Source organism: Planococcus citri, chromosome 3, assembly GCF_950023065.1.
Source record: "Planococcus citri chromosome 3, ihPlaCitr1.1, whole genome shotgun sequence".
Lineage (NCBI taxonomy): Eukaryota > Metazoa > Arthropoda > Insecta > Hemiptera > Pseudococcidae > Planococcus > Planococcus citri.
Window position 1 is genome coordinate 18,766,333 of NC_088679.1, and position 17,557 is coordinate 18,783,889.

A 17,557-nucleotide genomic window follows, 5' to 3' on the forward strand; every position below is an offset into this window, starting at 1 on the left:
AATATATACGGTACAGTATAGTTGTTAGAGAGATGATGATAATGATGCTGATAATGAAGAAGAAGAAGAGAGAAATACTGGTAGTGAAAAAGAAGAAGAAGAAGAAGCAAAAAAAAAAACAAAACAAGGAAAGCGAGTCGGCGACTCGGGTGCGCACGACAAAGACCGCGAGTGTAGGCGCGAGATGGTGATGGCGATGGATGGTGGCGTTGTTGGTTGCGCGACGACGAAGACTTCGAAGACGACGACGACGACGAGGAGCAAGTTGGGAGCCAGAGGAGAGGACGTGGAGTGGAGCGGTACGAGAGATACTTCTCTCTTCTAAGAATAATAGAAGATCTTTTCGCGTTCCCACGGTATGGAAGATGTAGCCGAAAGCCAAAGGCTGAAGGTTATTGCTGAACCACGCGACGACCTGCGACGGACTGGTCCGACTCCCTTTCTAGCATTACGCGCTCTATCCCCGCTGCCTTTTGAGAACGCGCGCCGACACACGACTCGTTAAACACTGGTTGATTACAGAATACCGTGTGTGTGTGTATATATGCTATATCTGTATAAGTGTGTATAGTGTGTAGTGTACTTACACTTCTCATACCCGCCATCCGACTGCGAGCCTCCGTGGTCCCGGCTCAGTTGACGAGCTGCCGCTGTTGAGAGCTGTAGAGCTGTGATACACGTCGGTCGTGTGCAACTGGTTTAGTTCGTACTTTTTTTTTCGAGTCGAGTGTCGAGATTCGACAGTTTATCGACGACTACGATTCTCGACGTATGTGTCTTGAGTTTTTTTTTGAATTCAAACTACCGAATTTGAATTTTATTTGATTTTTTTGGTTGCGAAATACGTACCTACGAAGTTTCTCGAGTTAATGTTGTAATTTTTGTTACATTTTGTGCGCGAGTTTTCTCAATATATATATATTTTTTCCAAGTTTGATCAATTTATTTATTTTTTTGCAAACTTTATGGTGTTTTGATTTATAATTTTAACTGAAAATATGGTGACAATGGCTTCGAGTGCTACGAGCAGTATTGGTGTTACTCCGCTGTCCCCGGATGTGACCACGACCACTGTGCAGAAGAAAAGCTCGGAAAATCGAAGGGTGAGTTGATTTTTTTTTTTTTTTGCTAAGATAGAAATGGTAATTTTTTTGTTTATTTAGTGATAAAAATTAAAGATATTGGGGTCGCAAGCAGAACCAAAAAAAGTTACAGGTGCAGGGATGTTTTTTTTTAGAATTAAGGGATGAAGTCGTAGATAAATGTCCATGAGTATGTCCAAGTATTGGGGTGACTTTCTGATAAGGGTTTGCTCTCATCTTTTGCCCCAAGAGTGAGATGGGATAGGGGAATTTTTTTCTGAATATTTCCCAAACATAAATGTGGGAATATTTTTTGAAGAAAGTGAAATGAGAGTTACAAACTGGCCAAAAGGGATGTCTTACAAATCCTTCTGATCCTTTCAGTCCAGATGAGTAATTTGTTTTGTCCTATGCTATTAGTACTTGTGCTTCAGGAAGGTCTAGAAAAAGTCACATCTTTTTGTCCAAAGGTCCTTGTTTTCTGTATTTTTAAACTGTTATATTTTTATCAAAACAAAATTGAGCAACGAAAAATCTCTCAATTTTTTCATTTTTTGAACGTTGAAATAGCTTCGTTTCGTTAATGTTTTAAAAATAAGAATCTTATCAAATAATTTTTTGGAAATGGTAAATTTTTGGAGTATTTATTTTGTTGTTTTTGTAAACACGATATTTAAAGGGAAGGAAGGGGGTGGTATTGCTTCATTTTTCATTTTGAGTCTTTTTTTTTTTTGATTTTGATATTTTGTTAGACGCTTTGGTATTTTGCAAATGATTTTCCCTCCTAAAGGAAGAAATACTTTGCATTTTTGATTTTTGATACTTCCAGGTTGTTGGACAATTGAAGTGTTTTTTTTTTTTTTTTTTTTTTTTTTTGAAAAAAATGTCAAACTTACGAATAGTTTTTGCGAATTAAATGTAGATAGACGATTTTAAATCGCGATTTTCCTGTAATGAAGCCTTTGAACTAGGTAGTTTTCAAACCAATTTTTTCTGCCTTGTAATTCAAATTCAATTCGATTTTTTTTTTTGGCAAAAAAACTTGAAGAGAAATGCATTAAAATGTCAAAATAATATTCTCTTTGATAATCGAGCTACGTATCTAGTTGCAATTTCATTCGTCAATATTTCACTGCCATTATTTTGAAATTCCAAGATTTTCTTCGGTGGTAGAATTTCTTGAAATTCATACTCATGGATTGTCTGTTGAATGTTTTTGAATTCAATGATCATGTTTTTTTTTAGGAGGAAGGGAAGAAAGGGGAAATCATCAAATTCGAGAATTTTTGGAAAATTTGTCTCAAAAATGATGATTTAAAAAAGATATATTTTACTGATATTATTACTCAATTAGAATCAGCTTTTTTCACTTTGGAATCAAATTTAGCAGAGATATTTCAAAACGTTGTCTTTTTCTGAAGTGATTTGTGGGCTAATTGAGCCCCAAGACCATGCCAATGTGTTTTTTTTTTTTTTTTTAAAGAATGAACTTCCAAATTCCTAAGAAAAAATAAAGAAATAATTTATTTTCGAGGGAAAAATTTCGAATTATGGATGGTGCTGAAAAAAGGGCATTTCGGCAAAAGCGTTGTTTTGAGAAAAACATTTTTCAAGTTTTTTCAAAAATTCGGTTGCAATGAGGGGATCCTACAAGTGGTACATATTTGATAAGGTTTATGAGGGTTCGATTCGTGAAGTCTCTGGAAAAAGGGCGTATTCACGGATACGCCCTTTTTCCAGCGAAATTCTTAATCATGGATTTTTTTTTCATTCAGGGTGTCAAATAATCCTGCGAATCCTGCAAGTTCTGCTTTTGCTCTGATTTTTCATCAAGAAGCCCTTTTTTTGTTTTCAATTCCAGGATTGGAATTTTTTCCTATTTTTATCCCCTTTTGCACTATTTTGAAAAAATTACAATGCTGAATGCTCAATTTACCAACTTTTCAGACCTTCATATTTTGGTAGTTGGAAAAATCATTATTATTTTTTGAAATTTGTACACCTTTGATTTCAGAAAATTGATTTTTAGAAACGAAAAATTGAAATGTAAAAATGTTTTCAATAAATATTTTTTACCCCTCCTCCCTCCCAAAAAAATGCTTGAAATATACTTATCCAATGATGTTGAAGCAGCAAAAAATTAACGTGTAAAATTGTTGATCTCCCCCCCCCCCCATCCTCTCATCATTAAAAAAAATGGCAAGTGTTTGAAAAATGTCCTGTCCAAAGTCCCGAGTCCTGCTCTGCTGAAGTAATTTTTTATTTAGAGGTTTTTTTAGGGACCTCGATATACCAATGAAAAAAAAAAAACAAAAAAAATGTAGGGAATCGTGTTAGAGGATTATTTTTTCGTAGTTCTTGAAAATGAATAATCGTAATTATTTTTCAATAGATTTGTCAAAACTTACTTTACGTATCAAGATGTATAGGATTTGATTTAAAAAATGACCTGATGTAATCGAAAAATGCTCATTAGTGGATCAACTTACTTCAAAAATCTGCCTAATCCGAACCTGAATGATCGTGAATGCATTTGTGTTTTGGATCAGATCAATTTTTGGGTCATGCAAACACTTTGAAAATGAAAGTCGATTTTTTTCTAAATTGGAAATATCATCTGTTCTGTGATTGATTATTTCTAATACATGGGAACGTCCAAGTCTAACCTCGTTCGTTTGAAAAACCCAAAGGCTTGGAATGCCTCGCACAGAAAAAATCATTACTTTGCAGTTTGCAAACTTTGTGAAACGATAACTTCACATACATTACAAGGTGTAGAATGTGTCTGGGTTGTTATCTGGGTCTCCTCTCTTCTCTCTCTGTCTACTCGTAGGGAAAAAGGAAACGCTTCGATGATACAATAATGCAAACGTAAGCGGTATGGTGTGCCTATGTAGCGTGGGAATTTAGGTATATGGCTGGCCTAGCTGTAATAATTACGTTGTGTACTGACGATACTGACGAGGTTCACTCACTCACACACATGTAAAGGGTATCATTTTGATAACGTCGCTGTTTCGCGTCACCTTCTGTAAACCTTGCCTTGCGTGGCTGTAGTGTACGATGTCCATGGATGGGAAAATATTTATACCTGTCTACATAGTAAATAGGTAGGTAGGTGTGGGTACGTCTACGATAATATGAAATCAAAGAGCTAAAGCTTGGCGGTAATTTGCAACAGAGCGATAAGGTGGTAAGCTGACCTGGCCGAAGGCGGCGGTTCGACTCGGCGACGATTGAAACGATACCTACTCGTACGAGTATATTGTATATTGCAGGGGAAAAAAAGAGAGAAAAGTGGAAATATTCGCTGGCTCGTCATTTGTGTTGTGTGTGCATTTGCATTGGTATGCAGAGGTGGCTGGTGGAGGTATCACGCAGGTATATAGTATTCTAATTAGCCAACTCAGCCATCGTCGTTATCGACAGTGTCGACAGCTACGTCGTCGATATTTTTTTTTATAAGTAGGTATTCGTATGAAGGTGTTTGATTAAGTGTAAGGGAAAAAAAGAAGGAAAAAGGAAATCGAGAGAATGTACGCAGAGGACCTCGAGTGCATAATGAGTCCAGTGGCAGTTAAGAAGACGTGGACAGCGCCACAGGCAAAGCGTCCGATGAATCATGAGGCGATGTGTTATGAAAATTTTTTAAAAACTCAATACCTGCGGATTGTTTGTATAAATTTTACCTGAGCTGGTATGAGTATGGGTCTGGGTATTGTTTGAAGAGTTCCTGTAGTGCTTGGTTGGAGATCCCACGTGCACGAGTGCGGACGATATGCGACATTATATTTTAAAGAGCCATGCAAGTATCTGTATGCAATGTACAAATACAGTACAATGCTGAGTATTCAGTATACAGACTAGGTATGCAGAGAGGTATAGACTGGCTCGAATAAAACCTATTAAAAGCGTACTCGTATAGGTAGGTACAGTCGTACATAATGATTTGTAATTTTGTACGCGTGAATAATCATTCATTAAATTCGGCACGGTGTTATCTGTGTACCCTATATATGCATGTACTCGTACATTACCGCCATCGCCAGTTCTGGCGAGCAATGAATGGAATGGCAGGTAAGGTACGATATGGTACACCTGATGTAGCCTGAAATCGGCTCGACCCGAGTCGACGAGGCGCGTATGTTGCATGGTTTTATGTTTCCGCCTTTTTGACGACGGATATCCTGTCCGTCAGTTATGCTAATTAACTTTTTTTTTCACCAAAATACGTATGTACGAGTAACGAACGTGATTGGTGTTGGTTTTTTTGGGAAAATATCGCCGAATATGTGTCTATAAAATGCGATTTTTGTGCGATTTGTTGGAGGAAATTGGGGGGCCATGTTTGGTGCAGTGGAACGAATAAGGGATGTGAGGTTTCCAAAGGAATGCGGAATGTGAGTATAGTAATGGGGAGGGGGTGGTGTTGAAGTTTGGTATGTGAGATTTGGAATTTTGGAAATGGCAATGAAGAAAAAATTGAAAGTGAGATGGGTGTGGGAGGGAGAGAGGATTAGATTGAGTTTAGAAAGAAGTGATGGATATTGGATGGGTTGCTGATTTGAAATCGTGATGATGGGAATTGGCTCGATTTTGGAGGAGGAATGGGAAATGGATTTTTTGGAAAGATTGTTGAGCCTGAAATAATAGTGAAAAAATATGTGGATTGAAATTATATCGACAGTTTTCCAGAACGTCGATTTTTGAGCTCATTTGGACCCATTTGAACCAAATTGTGACTTGAAATGATTGATGTCCTATTGAAAAAAATGAGTTTCACTTTCTTTTGAGTTTCTAGGCACCAGACTTATAAAAATTGAACAAAATCTGTTGGTCCTTTTTTAGTTTTTTTTTGTTTCCAGAAAATACCTACCTATTTTCAAAATCAACAAATTTAAATTTTCAAAAAATTTTCAGGGACTTACAAAAAAATTATTTAAAAAAAAATTGACCTGCTTTTAACTCCTCAAATTTTGGAGATAGATTGTTTTGCAGGGTATCTAATAGGTAGTGAAAGTAGTAAAATTAGTGAAAAAGTAGTGATTTCAAAAATGGGTAGTGAAAGTGGTGTAAAAGTAGTGAATTTAGTCAAAAAGGTATAGTCAAGAAATGAAAAATTCAAATGCGCAACACAAACCTTTAAATTATTGAAAAAATTTTTTTTAATAAAAAATACTTTGTATGCAATTTTTTTCCTATTTTAATTTTTTTTGAAAATTTTCCTGTGAAAATTTGATTTTGTTAATTTTTTTGTGTGTGAGGGGGGAGGGGGGTCAAGTGGAGAGCTTTCGGAAAATTTAGTTGAAGAAAAGTAGTGTTTTTTTCAACAAAAAAATCCTTTAGATACCATGGTGGGGGGGGGGGGGGTAACTTGTTTGTTCTTTCCAAACAGTTACAGCCTGCAAAGGCAGTTCTGAACCTTTTCAGATGATTCAATAATTCATCTGATCATTTTGTGAAATTCTGTGTATATTTTTTTTTGTGTTTTTTTAGTGGGGGGGGGGGGGGGTTGAAAGAGTGAACGATTGAAAATAATCCATTTTGGACGTATTCATTAATTTCGACACTATGCAACTAAATGGAAATCAGTGCACAGACATTCCCTAAAGGTTCAGGTTCCTCAATATATTCAAAATTCGTATTGGATCAATAAAAAATCTATCGAATAGCTAAATTTGATCAACTTTACTTCAACAGCTCAATAATATCTATAGTGAAAATACACCTCAGCAAGAATTAACGATTTTAAATCAGTAAACAGGTAAAAAAAAAGAAAAAGAATGAGAATGTATTGTTTATTTTAAAAAATTGTGAACTAAGAACTCTTTTTTTTATTTCTTGAAAATCTAATTTTTTGAAAAACTTGCTCTGGATAAAAAAAAGTCGAGAATTTTGCCTTGAAAAACATTCGCAAAGTTTTTGAGACGAATTCTTCAATTTTCAAAAGTTTATTTGAATGCAGATTATCAGATATTTTCATAATTATTTGCTTCGCAAACGTTGAATTTTCTCGTTGAAAATTTTTCTACCTTCGTTCGAAAAACTTTCGTTGACGCTCTGATTATATTCTTGATCGAAAAATTGCAAATTTTGAAATCATTTTCTATCGAGAGACGTCTCATTTATTTTTATTGTACTGTCTATGTCTCCGTTCTAATAAATTTCAGAGTGCACCCCCCCCCCCAATCCCAAAGAATCCTTTTGGCGACTTCAAAACGGGTACTAATGATAAAGTATAGTTCGAAGTGGTGACCTAATTCGATAAACTTATTTTCTGAGGTTTGAAAAATCAACATGAGTTTTTAACCACTCTAGATTGTGGTTTTTATGTGTTCAATTTTTGTCGAATTGAAAGTGGATGAGAATGAGTTTGAGATTGAGAATCAGTCTGATAACTTGATAAAAATGTTTAATAATAGAGTGAGTTGTTTTTCAACTTTTTTTCGAAGTTTGATGCAATATGACAAAAAAGTCATAGTGAATTCTCAACAAGACGAATGGAAAATTTCAAATTTTTAGGTCCGTGTTGAATTCCCCCCTCCCCTCTTGAAGCTTAAAATTTGAACATTTTAGCGAAAATTCTTAAATTTATTTTTTGATTTAAAAAAATTCTAGTTCAGGTGCTCTCTGAAAGTCTCGATGTCTTCAGTACTGGCGTATTTTCGTTTTTAATCCAATCCAAAAAAGATCAAAGTTCATTTTTGTCAACTTCAGGAGTTCTCAAAATATTTTTTTTATTCCTGAAAATGAAAATTTTGTAATAATCTCTTTGAGGTGGTAAGCTTGGAATATTGAACAATTAATTTTGGCCACCTAAACTAAACTAAAATAAAATTTCATTTTTCAACGCATGAAAAATATTCAAATTTTTCAAATTTGGAGCTCAATTGTGGGGAAAGGCTGGAACGTTGACCTAAAAATTTGAAATTTGGATTGGTTCGTGAAAATATTTCTAAATTTTTCTAAACCATCTACGAAGAATTTGGGGGGGGGGAGAGAGAAAAAAAGTATTGAAAAAAAAATTAAGCTGCTATAAAGAGCACTGAAAGAAACCCGAAATAAAAAGTAGATCGATAATTTGAATTTTATTGGCGAGGGGAGAGGGGAAACATGATCGTAGCTAGGTGCATAAATTATTTGTTTTATTTTATTCGTGTCATTTTTTCGTAACACACCCACCTAGTTCCAGTTCTCAGGTGTTCTTTTCCACACATACCAAAAAAAAAATCGAAATCAAAAAATACTGAAAAAAAATGGCATAATATAACTAATCTTGTCAAGGTAAATGCTCTTGCATAATAAAATAATTACGAGACGACAAAAAAATATATATTTATAAGTTGAAAACTGAGATGAAAAAATTCTCGAATAATTAACTTTGGTTTATTTTTTTCAATCCTTTCACTGCTCAGGTGTTCATTTTTTTTCATCGACTAACGAAATTGAATTTGAAAAAAAAAACCAAACCACTCTTACCCATAAAGCGACTAGTTTTTTTTTCAATAAAAAGCACAGCAGTTCTACCCGATTCGACATGTAAATGTACTTTTATATGTGGTAATAGGTAGGGTACACATTTACGTATATATACTTGATATTAAAATAAGTCTCGACGACGATATACTCGTATGTGTATTTTCCATAGGTCAAAAATCTCCTTAATAAGCTAATGCCCTCGGTATTTAATTCTAGTCGATTAAAAGTTGTGAGACATGTTATGCGCCAGTTTTTTTTTTTTTTTAATGACATTGAACTAAAGTGAGTGAATTTTTTTTTTCCTATACGTCTTATTCATGTGGTAGTGTATTACGTAGTGTCTGTGTGTACGAAGAAAATTACTCAACACACGTACACAATTGATAGCAACACAGCATCGGTAGCAGATGGGTGTTGGTGTGTAGTTGTGTGTGATGATGATGATACAACTCGGTCATCATTCGAGTACATTATAAGAGCCCGCATCTTTATCTCGCGAGCCGAGCTCTCGTTCACGTAGTAGTGAAATTACTACTAATATTATACGTTTATCGTAGCAGGGTAGGGTGAGGAGAGAAGAGGTGTAGAAGAACAGGGCATTAAACAAATTAAATTAATCGAACGATCAAGGCGAAGGCGATGGCACGAGCATCGGTGGTGAAATTTTTTCAGCTCCAGGAGTGTGGTGAGGGAAGAAGAGGTGATGAAATTTGCCTCGGTATGGTATGATTTTTTCGTGTATTTTTTTCATCACATCTCGATCTCGTTCGCGCGGTCTTCGGTCGATTTGTTATTTTCTTCCTTTCTCGATATAAGTACGTGCGGTAATTAGCGATCTGGATGTTATCGCTATGCTACGACTTAGTCTGCTGCTGAGCGGTGTGCTTTAATTAATGGTCGATGTGGAGATGAACGAGGAGCAGGGGTCAGACGCGATAAAGATGGGGAATTTTTTCGATTTCGATACGTTCGTTGGCGGTGGAATATTTGTTCAATTACATCGAAACAATGAACGCTTTGCTGGTGCCAGACCCAGACGAGATACGCCCGTGACATTTAGCCACTCATCTGCTTGGAATAAAGAAGCCGAAGTGATAAGGAAACAACGTATCCATAGATGGAGTTACACCTAAAGAGCTAGCGAGCAGGAAAGAGAAGCTAACGAATGAAATAAAATATACGTAGAATGAAAAATAAACCAAACAGGAAAAGCCATCGTTTTTCGAGTGTTTTTCCCATAGCTGCGTGCTTCGTCCAGGTCGATTTTTTTTTCTTCTTTAATTTCCATGAGAACGAGCCTCGATGGGTTACACCTCACGCGAATGTGCTCGTCTGCCAAAGAATAGAAGTGGAAAAACATTTCTTTGGGAATATTCTCATGATATTTGTGAGGCATATTACGCGATTCAGATCTACTATTATGTAGTGTCGAAGGTGGCTTAGACTGAGGAGGAATTCATGGCGGAACCATGTCGTATAGGTCGTATCTGGAGAGGGAGAGGGAAGAGGGAGCCAGTGTGTGGGTGGACATGGGCATATAAATGATGATGATGATGTTACGTGTATACGAAGAGGTCCTCAGCATAAGTGAATAAGACGAAGAGGGAGGGAGGAGGAGGAACTCACAGATTTATATAAGATTACTTAGGTATGCCCTGCTAACCAAAAGACCAAGACACTCGACGAGTATGAGATGGATAGAATTGATACCCTTGCCATGCCCTGGTCTGGTATGTCTCTATTTACGTGCTGTTGTTGTTGTTTCTGGTCTCTTGCCGGCGTGCTGGCGATTCTATCATGTGGAACGAATAGCCGCCAAAATTGAACGAACCATGAAGGGGAATGTACTGGGTACACGGGTGTTTGCTCATGGACAAAGTTTTACGCAGCGCGATTCTCAAAGCGTTTAACCGTATTAATGATCAATTTGAAATTAACTTTATGCTTCTTATATATTGCTAGGGTTATTTTTTTTTTCTTCGTACTTGTTCGCGTTTCTTTTCGTTTGCTCTTGATTTTTTTTCTTCTTTTTATTTCGTTTTACGCACACGAGTTCTGAGGTTCTCTCGCGGATCGCCGAACACTAAGCAGTGTTCGTTGTGTATGCGTTTTGTTTCTGTTTCGGTGGGTATCTATATGGGTTCTGCTTGCGAGTTTTTAGGATTGGGATTGGGGGAGGATGAAGGTGCCGCATGCAGAAGAGTTGACGGTATGTTAACTCTGCAATATGGCGATATGGTTGGTTGTATGTGTAATTGGAATTATATTCCCTTTGAGTGAATTTTTTACTTATACGTGGGTTTTAATTTTTTTCTTCTTCGTTTTTGTATGTTTTAGAGCAATAAACCTATTATGGAGAAGAGACGCAGAGCCCGAATTAACAACTCGTTGAATGAATTAAAAGCCTTGATATTGGATGCGATGAAAAAAGACGTAAGTTGATTTGCATCGTGGTTGTTATATATTTTTGTGATATGATGGTTGACTTGCGATGGACTATGATGGTGGCTGGCATGGTAATTTCGGCGAAAACGAAAACCAAGGTTATTTTACACGGTATATAGATCAGAGGATAGGTTTTGTTTGGATTGGGATGATTTTCGAAGTTTGAGTGGACGAAAATTGATAAAAATTTTGCAAATGTGTTGAAATTTGATCGAGCTGTCTCGGTTACTCAAAAATTTACCAAAAGTATTTTCTAAACTTTAAAAATCTAATTTTCAGACCAGGAAAGCGAAATTTTGAAAAATATTGGAGGGGGTTGAATTCAAAAAATATTTTCGAACCCAGAGAGTATTTTCATGAAGAGGAAGGGGGTGAAATTTAGCTGAAAAATGGTGTCATCCAAATTCAGTAGAAATATACGAAAAGTACTTCTCAATTTTTGAAGATATGATTTTTTCAAAAGAAGAAAGGAAAATTTTTCAAAATTTTGGAAAAGGGTTGAATTCAGAAAACATTTGTCAATCCAGAGTGTACTTTTTAATATTGGAAGGAGGGGGGAAAGGTTTGAAATTTTATGAGAAATGCTCTCCTTCGAGTCCAAGATAGAAATGCATGTACATAAAAAGTGCTTTTTAAACTTCTGAAAATCTGTTTCTTCAAAATTTTGGAAGGGGATTGAATTCTAAAAAATATTCTTGAATCTCATCTCTGAAAGTCAATTTTTTCAAAACAGTGAGGCAACATTTTGAAAAATATTGAAGGTGGGTTTAATCCAAAAAATTCATACTTTGGAATTTCGAGTGTATTCTTGAATTGAGGTAGGGGATGAAATCGAAAAAAATACTGCTCTTCTAGTAGGACAGTGAGAAGAGAGGGGAGGGGTGGTGAAATTACGATCAAAACTTTTTTTTGTTTTGAGATCGTTCGTTTGATAAAATTTCTCAATTTTCAGAACGATCAAAGTGCCAAAATATCAATTAAAAAAATTTAGTTCTAAATTACCCAGGGCTAAGAACTAAATTTTGAGCTGCCAAAGTTGAAATCTTACAATCTGTTCATACGAGTGTAGTAAAGTTGACCCATGAAATCGATTGCGATCATTTTCCAGTCGATTTGGAGCCCTCTACTAGCTATAATGTTGACTTTTCTCCAGAAAATATTTCAATTGAACACATTTCAACTCGTCATCTTCGATTTGCGGTTCACCTGCTCTGATCGATTCTGACATCGAGCTTCAATTTGAAATTATTGCCAGAGAAAAGTCAACTTTTGCTAGAAGTGGAGGCTGCAGATCGGTTTGCAAGTGGTGGGAATTGAGTTGAGGGGGAGGGGATTTTAAGATACAGAAAAAGTTTTGAGCAATTTGCTGCAAAAATTGGCTATTTTGGAATTTTTGTGGTTTGGAGTGGGGGGGGGGGTTGAAGACATTTTGAGTAATTTGCTGCCAAAATTGACGATTTTAAACTTTGTCTCTGAATACCTTTTGAGTATCTATTCTTAAATTTATGACAAAAAAAATGTTTTTTCCAATCAGTCACTTCAGATTTGAGATTCGTCTGCCATAATCAGTTCAGAGAGGGAGGGGGTAGTCGACTCTTGAAGTAAGACAAAATTTTGAATAATTTGATACCAAAATTGATAATTTAAACTGGTTCTCAAAAATTTGAGATTTCAACTTGAAAGTAGGTTTCGGATTTGGAATTCGCCTGCCATAATCAATTCAGAGAGGGAGGGGGGAGTCAAATCTTGAAGGAAGAAAACATTTTGAGCAATTTGCTACCAAAACTGATGATTTGAAAATGTTTTCAAAAATTTGAGATTTCAACTTGTAGGTTTAAAAAGTACAGTTTTTAGCCAGTCACTTCAGATTTGGAATTTACCTGCTCTAATCGATTCGATGGGGGGGGGGGGGTCGACTTCAGAAAAATAATTGAGTAAATTGTTGCAAAAATTGACAATTTTTTGAATTTTTTTAAATTTGAGATTTCAACTTGTAGGTTTAAAAAGTACACTTTTTAGCTATTACCTGCTCTAATCGATTCGAGAGGGAGGGGGGGGGGTCGACTTCAGAAAATTGAGTAAATTGCTGCAATTTTTTTTTAATTTGAGATTTCAACTTGTAGGTTTATAAAATACACTTTTTAGCCAGTCACTTCAGATTTGAGATTTACCTGCTCTAATCAATTCGAGGGGGGAGGGGTCGACTTCAGAAAAAAAATGACTAAATTGTTGCAAAAATTGACGATTTTTGAATTTTTTTAAATTTGAGATTTCAACTTGTAGGTTTATAAAGTACACTTTTTAGCCAGTCACTTCAGATTTGAGATTTACCTGCTCTAATCAATTCGAGGGGGGAGGGGTCGACTTCAGAAAAAAAATGACTAAATTGTTGCAAAAATTGACGATTTTTGAATTTTTTTAAATTTGAGATTTCAACTTGTAGGTTTATAAAGTACACTTTTTAGCCAGTCACTTCAGATTTGAGATTTACCTGCTCTAATCAATTCGAGGGGGGAGGGGTGACTTCAGAAAAAAAATGACTAAATTGTTGCAAAAATTGACGATTTTTGAATATTTTTTTGGGATAAAATTTTCAACTGATGAAGTTGATTACCACGCTTTCTGGAGCGATTTGAAGTTGCTGGAGTAAAGTAAATTTTTCTCTGAAAGCTCCAGACTGGCTCGAAAATAGTTTCTTAAGTATATGAACCGATTTTCAGATTTTCATCCCTAAATTTATCCCTTTTTTGGAAAATTGAAACGCCAATAGACTACTTTTGCCACTTTCAAAAATTTGCTAAAAATCGAATAATCAACTTGGCAGCTCAAAATTTGGTTTTTAGTGAGCCTTTCAGCTCAATATGAGTTCACAGGTTGTGAAGGTCTTGTTGATAGCAAGCTCTTAGTTCTTCTTGAGGACATCACTAGCAAAAGGTACCTCTTAGGAGACAGTGGCAGCTAAATTAAAAAAAACAAAGCATTCGTGTTCACTGTTCTGCTCAAAACATCTAATTTCGACTTGAAAAAAAAAATTGTCCTTGTTTGAAAAAAGTGTTTTCATCCATTGGAAGCACCCTTAAAGTACTTTCAAACTGTCGAATTCGTTTTGATCTATAAATTATTATTCAAAAGAGATGTTTTTTGGATTACTCCTCTTTTGGTTTTCGAATCGCTACGTTGCCATACCTGTCATTAGATCGCAACCAACACTAATTCTTGACTGCAAATCCCCTCGTAATATTCAACTTTTACCTAATTTTTCGTTTCTTTGTTTGATTTTTACAGCCAGCCAGACATTCGAAACTGGAAAAAGCCGATATTCTGGAGATGACGGTGAAACACCTCGAATCATTGCACAAACAACAAGCAGCCATGTCTGCGGTTACCGATCCCCAAGTAGTGAACAAATACCGAGCCGGATTCAACGAATGCGCCGGCGAAGTGGGCCGCTTCCCCGGACTCGAGCCAATGGTACGTCGCAGACTCCTACAACACTTATCCACGTGCCTGAATGCCACCGCCATTGCCGCCTCAACAGCCGGCTCAATCGGCGGCGGCATCGACGCCAGCGCTACCAAAGCCCACCAACAAAACCTCCAAGTGCATATATTACCATCGGAGACGGGTGCCAAGCAGCATCATCAAAACGGTATATTCCTGAGTGCCGGATCCAACGCCGGCGTCCAACTGGTACCGACCAGGCTACCTAATGGCGATTTAGCTCTAATCCTACCTTCGGCGTCGACCACCAGCTCACATATCCAACAAAGGTTATCCGTGTCGCCGGCTCCTTCTGGTTCTTCATCTAGTTCACCTCCGCCTTTGGCCATGATCAACCATTCTCGATCAGCCAGCACCGACTCGGCTGCCAGTAGCAATTCACCGATTGGGTTCGAAAGGCTGTCGGTAACCATACCAAAAAGCTCGCCTAATGACGACTGCCATTCGCCGAGTAGCATTAATTCGGCGTACTCGTCACCCAACAGTCCGGCGAGTCAAATGAAGTACGAACATTACGGATTGTATAGTCCACCATTGCAGAAACCTTTGTCTTTGGTGGTACGCGAAAGCTACGGTGACAGGGAACCGTGGAGACCGTGGTAATTAGTCTCTCTCTACCTTACCCTAATGTTGCTGTTGCTGTTGCTGTTTGTGTGACACTGACACGACAACTCTTGGTCGATTTTACCTACCTATAAAGCGCGATTCGTATATTGTTCGTGTTGTACCCTTGGTCTAGTTTCGTCTTTCATATATACTATTATGCTATACGTATGTTATATTGTTTTTTTTTCTCTTTTCTGTCTTCTTTTTGTGGGTGTACTTACCTATTTATTTGTTTTTTTGTCTTTTTTTTTTTGATTTTGGTCAAGTGTGTTAGTGTTAAGATTTACTATATGATTGGACTTTATCGCCTTTAGTGGCCAAAATGGGTTGATTATTCGACTTGCACCAGAAGGTGGTTTGGTTTTTTTTTTTTACTTATTCGTCTTGTTCCAAAGATTTATGTACTATTTTTTTACGTATACCAGGAAGCGTTTTTACACGTTTTGGCGTCAGCCTTATGTGCATTTAAGATACAGCTTGGTTCGAAAAGATGCCATTATTGTGAGGTTTGAGGTAAAGTAGGTCTGTGTTCGGGGGTTCTTAGGAAGGGGGGTGTTTCTGAATTGGATTTGGAGGGATCTACATAAATTGGTGGGAAATTTCCCCCACTGCCTATTGGAGTGAAAATAAGTGAAAAAAATTAAAAAATTATTTTTTAAAAAAATGGGAAAAAATATTTTGAAAAAAATTAAGAAAAATTATTTTGAAAAAAATGAAAAAAATTGAAAAATTATTTTTTATAAAATTGGGAAAAATTATGAAAAAAATTGGGAAAAATTATAAAAATAATTGGAAAAAATCATTTTGAAAAAAATTGAAAAATCATTTTAAAAACAATTGAAAAATTATTGGAAAAAAATTGGAAAAAAATATTTTGAAAAAAATTAAGAAAAATTATTTTGGAAAAAATGAAAAAAAATTGAAAAATTATTTTTTTTAAAAATTGGGAAAAATTATAAAAAAAATTGGGAAAAATTGTTTTGAAAAATGATTTTGAAAAAAATTGGGGCAAATTATTTCAAAAATAAATTGGGAAAAATTATTTTGAAAAAAAATGAAAGTTGAAAAAAAATTTGAGACGAATCTTGGAATCGATTTTTGAACAATTCCTACCTATCTTTTTCCCCCTTCAGTTGACGATTGAAATCGCCTAATCTGATAACAAAATGATAAATCTCGAGCTAAAATCTCGTTTAAAAAAATCTCTGCGTCACTTTCGATCATTAGCCTATCATTAGTACGTACGTATCTTATCTTCAGCTTATCTCAGGTCAGCAACTGCTGCTTCTTTTGACGTTCTGGTTAATAGATCTGGATCAGGTTCAAGATAGGGATTTTAGTAGGATGGCGTTGGCATTCGATATTAAAAATAGCAAAGATAAGAGTATATTTTTGGCGTATCTATTCTATATCTTATCTTTGTAGTACTTTTGCACTTTGAAATCTGATGGAATGTTTCTCGGCGTACTCGTTTAATGATGATCTATCTGCAGACCTACCGAGCTAAGTTTAATTGAAAATTGAAAAAAAAACTGTCATCGATTATTGGCATCTTTTCTGAACCAGTGTGTCCTCGAGTAACGTCACGACTCCGTTGCCTGTCGACTATCGTTTTTTTTCTCGTGACAAATGTCACGATCGTCACGAGATGAGGATACAAGACATATAGGCACCGATAGCGAGACGTTATCGAACTCTAATGTGATTCATTAATTAATTAAATTTTTAAGCTTTCGAGTTGTAAGTTTTATTATCTTTTCATAAGTGTTATCTCGTGCGTATATTTTCGTATAATATGTACAACAACAACAAAATCCAACGTCTTCCATGTTACGTTTTTTTTTTTGCCTTATTTTACGTTTAAAATAAAGAAGCATATTATCCTATATGTATAATTTTTTTTTGAAACGCTGTAATAAGGGTATTTACGTACGTATGTTGTGGTACCCATCGATACAATAATGTACTTTTGTAATATGTACACTAATTGTGTATACGAAGCTCTATAATGTATGTACAGATGTGTAATAAAGATTTTGTTTTCAGTTGATAATTACCTGTGTTGTGGTTATTTGTGTTTCTGTTTGGTGAAAGAAATTTGTTATTTGGCTATGGCAGACAGGTAGGGCGATGAGAAGAGACTGAAAACGATTAGGAGGCGATAAAATAGTGATTATTGTTGAGTGCCAGTGCGCAGTGCATTTATAGAGGAGAAGAAGGCGGATGTATATTTACTGGTTGTTCGCAGGTGTCGAGGTTTAATGTACGTAGAGTACATACGAGTATAACGCCTTAAGCGAGCTGCCAAGTGCCAAGTCGTCGAGTAATAAATTAGCTAATTAACGTAGTAGCTGGTACATGTGTATGTACAGAATGGTATGCGATATGCGGAGATTACGCGTATCTAATGTAGTAGGTACACTTACAGGTACCTATGGAAGATT

General features: G+C 36.0%; 1 protein-coding gene across 1 annotated transcript; it reads left to right on the plus strand.

The window, feature by feature from the left end:
* Nucleotides 1–603: 603 nt before the first annotated feature.
* Nucleotides 604–17,166, plus strand: LOC135839100 (protein hairy-like). Its single transcript, XM_065354975.1, has 3 exons — nucleotides 604–1,103; nucleotides 10,899–10,994; nucleotides 14,292–17,166. The coding sequence occupies exons 1-3, from the start codon at nucleotides 999–1,001 to the stop codon at nucleotides 15,108–15,110; spliced, it is 1,020 nt and encodes a 339-aa protein (XP_065211047.1). The 5' UTR covers nucleotides 604–998; the 3' UTR covers nucleotides 15,111–17,166.
* Nucleotides 17,167–17,557: the final 391 nt, after the last annotated feature.

Excerpts from the sequence above, each read along its gene's own strand:
- LOC135839100 (XM_065354975.1), top strand. The coding sequence starts at position 999 with ATGGTGACAATGGCTTCGAGTGCTACGAGCAGTATTGGTGTTACTCCG. Across the intron at positions 1,104-10,898 it reads AAAGCTCGGAAAATCGAAGG|AGCAATAAACCTATTATGGA; the intron begins GTGAGTTGATTT and ends TGTATGTTTTAG. Across the intron at positions 10,995-14,291 it reads TGGATGCGATGAAAAAAGAC|CCAGCCAGACATTCGAAACT; the intron begins GTAAGTTGATTT and ends TGATTTTTACAG.